General features: G+C 32.4%; 2 protein-coding genes across 3 annotated transcripts in view; both read left to right on the top strand.

Annotated features, from left to right (window-relative positions):
* LOC116185127 overlaps positions 1–1,671 on the top strand; it is a 2,209-nt gene extending 538 nt beyond the window's left edge. Inside the window, exon 2 of the mRNA XM_031508805.1 lies at positions 2–1,671. Within this exon, the coding sequence (XP_031364665.1) occupies positions 58–1,656 (1,599 nt within the window). The 5' untranslated portion in view covers positions 2–57 and the 3' untranslated portion in view covers positions 1,657–1,671. The remainder of the gene's footprint in view (position 1) is intronic.
* Positions 1–5,500, top strand: part of LOC102674732 (tachykinin-like peptides receptor 99D) — a 32,380-nt gene that overhangs the window by 11,508 nt on the left and 15,372 nt on the right. The window lies entirely within an intron of this gene.

The following is a 5,500-nucleotide window of genomic DNA, read 5'->3' as shown; positions in this document are numbered from 1 at the left end:
ATATTTATATATATATATATATATACATATATATATATATATACTCGTTGATAAAACATGGCATCGATCGAATCTACGACGAACGGGCGACGCCTATTCGTGTCCAATTTATCGCCGTACACGAGCAAAAGGAAATTATTGGGCATGCTGAGGCCGTACAACGCTACAAACCTTGTTATATTGAGGAGAAACCCGGACAATAATCAAGCATTCGTTACGTTCAAGACGAAGGAGGATGCCACGAGCGTGTTGGCGTTGTCGAGGGAACGAGGATTTGTTTGCGATTTCAGAAGGTTGAAGATGTTTATGGCGCGTCCGAAAAAATGGCGGGAGGAAAACGAAAAGGGGTGCAACTTCTCGGTCGACCTACCCCCGGATTGCGTCGCCAAGATCGCCAGATATCTGTCGTACATCGACAGGGCGCGCCTCGAGATGGTCTCTTCCCTTTGGAGGGAAGGCAGCCTGCTGTCCCATCGCGTGGTTCGCCATCTCGACTTCGAGAACGAGGATTGGCGTTGGCCCGAGAGAAAATACATCACCACGAGTTTCCTCGATTGGATGGTGAGACGGCAGGGCGAGAATCTCAGGACTATCGCGATAAACGACGAACGTTTGTTGGAAAATGTGAACCCGCGAATAGTGTCCACCATCGGTTGGAATTGTTCCCAATTGACCGAGGTTGATCTTACGGGGTTGAGAATTTGGCCCTCCTCCCTGAGGACGTTCAAATTTTTGAGCAGCCAATTGAAATCCCTCAGCTTGGGTACAACCGAGGGGCCCGTCGACGCCGAGCTTGGAAAAATATTCGACAAAGCTGTCGAACTGCATTATTTCAGGGCGGACGGAACAAATATTTACGGAAAATGTCTGACCCATTTGCACCCCAATTTAGAAACTTTGATACTGAGAAATTGCTCTCACCTGGAGTCGCGGCTCGCTTCCATCACTTTGTCGAACATGAAGAGGTTGCAACATCTCGAGATAATATATTGCGCCAATCTCCGGGACAACACTATTTTGCGCACCCTTATCGACACCAATGCCAATCTTTTCAGGACTTTGTCTTTGATGAAATTTCACCATTGCTCGTTTATAGAACCCGAAAATGATATAGCCCAAGTGCTGGTCAACAGGCTGAGAGAGAAGTCCATACCGAAATTGTATAGGGAGTTGAACCGTTTGAGCGTCGCCTATTGCATATGGGTGAATTACAATTTCGTTATCGATATCGGACGTTACATGAGAAATCTCAGCTATTTGAATCTGAGCGGTTGCAAAAGTATAAGGGACGAGTACTTGGAACCGCTCGCCTCTTTGAGCCAGCTGCAAATCTTGGAAATAAATTGCATGCATCCCTCGGTGTCCTTCTTCTTCCTGCAATCGTTGGAATCTTTGACGGAGCTTCATTGCAGGAAGAACGTGGCCATCACGGACGAGGACATTTGCGGTGTCCTCAATAATTGTTCGCAGATAGCAATTATAGACATGGAGGGTTGCTACCAAGTAGGTGTTGCTACCTTGAAGCGAGCCGCGAGAATAGCGAAAAGTCGGAAGAAATTGATTCACATGTACGTAGCTGGTACCAAGATCAAGGAATCAACCACGTACGAGGAAACTGAGTATTTGCAACTCACTTATAAATATAAATACTTTTGAATCGATTATCTATATTATTATTATTATTATAGTGTGTATATAAAAGGAAGGAAAGGAAAATTATACAACAAATACAAAAATTGTACATATGAAATTTATAAAATTGTACATACGAATTTGTGAAATTTTAAAAGACTGACATAACATTTTTTTTATCTTAATTATTTTTATTATATATATGTATTTTAATTTCTTTTTCTCTAATTTTCTTATAATCTTTTAACTTTTTATAGAATATTTGTTTGTATTGTAAAAAGGAAGAAAATTATGTAACATGTGTGTGAAGATACAAATTTGTGAAATTTTAAGACTGACATTAAAAATTATTTTCTTTTATTTTAATTATTTTTATTATATATATATGTGTGTGTATTTTAATTTAATATTTTAACTTTTCATAGAATATTTGTTTGTATTGTAAAAAAGAAAGAAAGAAAATTATGTGTAACGTGTGAAGATACAAAAATTGTATATATGAAATTTATAAAATTGTACATATTTGAAATTTCGAAAGACTGACATTAAAAATTGTTATTTTTTTTATCTTAATTATTTTGTATTTTAATCTCTTTTTTTCTCTAATTTTCTTAATTTAAGCTTTTAACTTTTCATCGAATATTTGTATTGTAAAAAAGAAAGAAAGAAAATTATGTAACATGTGAAAATATAAAAATTGTACAATACAAATTTGTAAAATTTCGAAAGACTGACATTAAAAATTGTTATATTTTTTATCTAATTATTTTGTACATTTTAATTTCTTCTTCCTTTCATTTCCCTCTTAATTTAATTAATTCTCCAACTTTCCATCGAATATTCGTTTGCTAATCTTAATTAACATTAGGGATATGGATAAGATCGCGTCACGTTCGTTCAATGTACATGGATGTCCAAAGTCGAGGATGAAATCATCTTTCAGAAAGTGGGTAGAGTTAATCTGTAAGTTAGTTCTCTTGTACGTTATTCTCTACGATACAATGACACGCAATGTTAAAAACGTGATTTGTAAATAATGGTTGTAAATAAAAGTTGTATTTATCGTATCGTTTATCTTCATTCAGTTGTGCACCTTCGATTAAAATGTTTACCTCAATAACTGTAGTAGTACATATTATTCCATATCCAATCCATGCTTTCAATACACAACATCCTTTAATTTACCTTCCATTTAAAATTAAACTCTCACGAGTCTCTATTGTATGCTCGAATGACATTCGTTTAAATTGCTTCATAACATGTACTATACCGTATATATTTATACAGCAAGTATCGAGGTTTATTATTAAACAAAAGATCTAAAGGACTCGAATAAATTACATTGATTGGTTCTTTCTTCGAGCAACAATCAATTTCTGAATAGGATACGTTGTACAATTAATAATAAATAATATATCATCGAGTTTTTAAATGATTTTTAAATGATTTCTTTCACGCCTTTCTCATCTTCTTTTAAATAATTCCAAAAAAAAAAAAATAAATAAATGTAATAATGATTTCAAGAGATTTATCTGGTTTCAATAGAATTTGTAGTGTTAAATAATTTCTTTCATGCCTTTTTCACATTCTTTTAAAAATAATTCCAAGAAAATATAAAGTATAAAGATATAGTAATGATTTCAATAGGTTTATTTGGTTTCAATAAAATTTGAGTTGTATAAATAATTTCTTTCACATATTTCTCATCTTCTTTTAAAAATAATTCCAATATATCCAATATGATGTAATAATGATTTAATAGAGATTTATCTGGTTTCAATAAAATTTATAATGTTAAATAATTTCTTTCATGCCTTTTTCACATTCTTTTAAAAATAATTCCAAAAAAAAGAACATATAAAATATAAAAGTATAATAATAATTTCAAGAGGTTTCAATAAAATTTGAATTGTAATGTAAATAATAATCTTTCATACCTTCTTTTAAAAATAATTCCAAAAAAAAGAACATATAAAATATAAAAGTATAATAATAATTTCAAGAGGTTTCAATAAAATTTGAGTTGTATAAATAATTTCTTTCACATATTTCTCATCTTCTTTTAAAAATAATTCCAATATATCCAATATGATGTAATAATGACTTTAAAAGATTTATCTGATTTCAAAAACGCATTGAGTTGTGGTGACCATAAAAAATAGGATACGATATACAATTAATAAACAATATATCATAAAATTTTCCATTTTAAATGATTTTTCTCACCCTCTTTTAAAAATAATCTCCTCCTCCCCAAGAAAGAAAAGAATATATAAAATATAGAGATGTGATAATAATTTCAAAAGGTTTATCTGGTTTCAATAAAATTTATAAAGCGCATTGAGTTGTGGTGGTCATAAAAAAATAATCCCTGCAGATCGTTTTATTTCTCATTTCTAAGCTCGATTCGTACAAGAGGCACGTGCGCTGCTTTTACATTAACGACAAGCGCAAACCAAGTTTACCACTTTACCTGAATTATGTGCCTTTGCAAGTTTTTCTGTGCAACTTGCGTGATAAGAAAGTAAAAGTCTCCCGCCATCGCCAGTTAATATTAGAAATTATTTTATTCTATTTTATTTGCACAGTATTCATTAAGAGTTAAAATTAAATTCTCGATCTGATCCTTCGAAAAATTTGTTTTTAAGGAAAGAGAATTCCTTCAAAATATGCTCAACGAAGTTTTCCATATTAAAAGACTATTTCTTCCTTAAGATTAACACCATGCCTTTCCTTTTTCTAATTCTGTTGTTAATCGAATCGAATAAATAATTCAGAACATTTTGAATAAAAAAAACAAAGAGCAAAGAGTAAAATGGAATGGAATGAAAGAAAGAAAGATTGATGGAAAATTGATCGAGCCCTTGGCTTGTAGGGAAGGTAAGTGGCAATACGTATGCAGTTTCGCAAGACATAAAATTTCAGGTCAAGATATCGCGCATGTAAAACATCCATCGATCCAGTTGCGAGAAATTATCCTGAAACTTTTCCATGTTTGTGGAACGCGCTTTTCGACCGTTCGATACTGTAACACTATCACTGAAAGAGCGACGAAAATATTATTCGTTGGACGATATTTGTGCGAATGCACGAGGAAAAAGAGACGGAAAAATATACGAATTTCGAATCTCGTGATTAAACGAGAAGAGTTGAGGAAGGAGATAAGAAAGGAGATAAGATGAGAAAGTAAAAGTTCTTGGAAAGATTGGCCTGTTGATAAAAAGGGAAATGGAAAACAAGTTTCGAAAATTCTTTTGAGGAAACACGCTTAAAAGGAATAATTTATTTGACTTTTACTTTTTCGTCAGTTTTCATTCCATTTTATATTATACGTTTATTTCCTTTTTTTCTTTTTTTTTTTTTGTCAAATGAACGATAGAACGTAGTGCATACAAGGTTCGTCTATCTTTAGAAATTTCTGGCACAAAGTTGTTCACGGTTTAACCTTTTTTACCTGACTGAGGACCGAAGGAAAATTCCATTGTTTAGATTTCTGTGAAAGGAAAAAGATCCGAGGCAAGATTCTTTTTTCTCCCACGTGAACAAACTTGAGAGTTATTTTGAAACGAGAGATAAATTTCGTTTCAGATAAATTTCTTTAGATTTTTCAAATCCTGGTACGCGATAAAACATTTTGGAAAATTGCGGTAAATAAATTTTTAGATTTAACACGCCGTATATAACAATATAATAATATGATATAAATATATATCCGTGTAAGAAGTTTGAAATTTCAGAATTCGTTACACATAATAACGACAGTGTACTGTTATTGTTATGTATTGTATGGGATACATCGTGTATAGTATTCGTAGGGCATTATTATTTACGAGATATTCATTTGCAATCTCTTGTGAATCATATCTAT

This window comes from Apis dorsata, unplaced genomic scaffold (genome assembly GCF_000469605.1).
Source record: "Apis dorsata unplaced genomic scaffold, Apis dorsata 1.3 scaffold_102, whole genome shotgun sequence".
NCBI lineage: Eukaryota > Metazoa > Arthropoda > Insecta > Hymenoptera > Apidae > Apis > Apis dorsata.
This window is presented reverse-complemented; position numbering and strand designations above follow the sequence as displayed.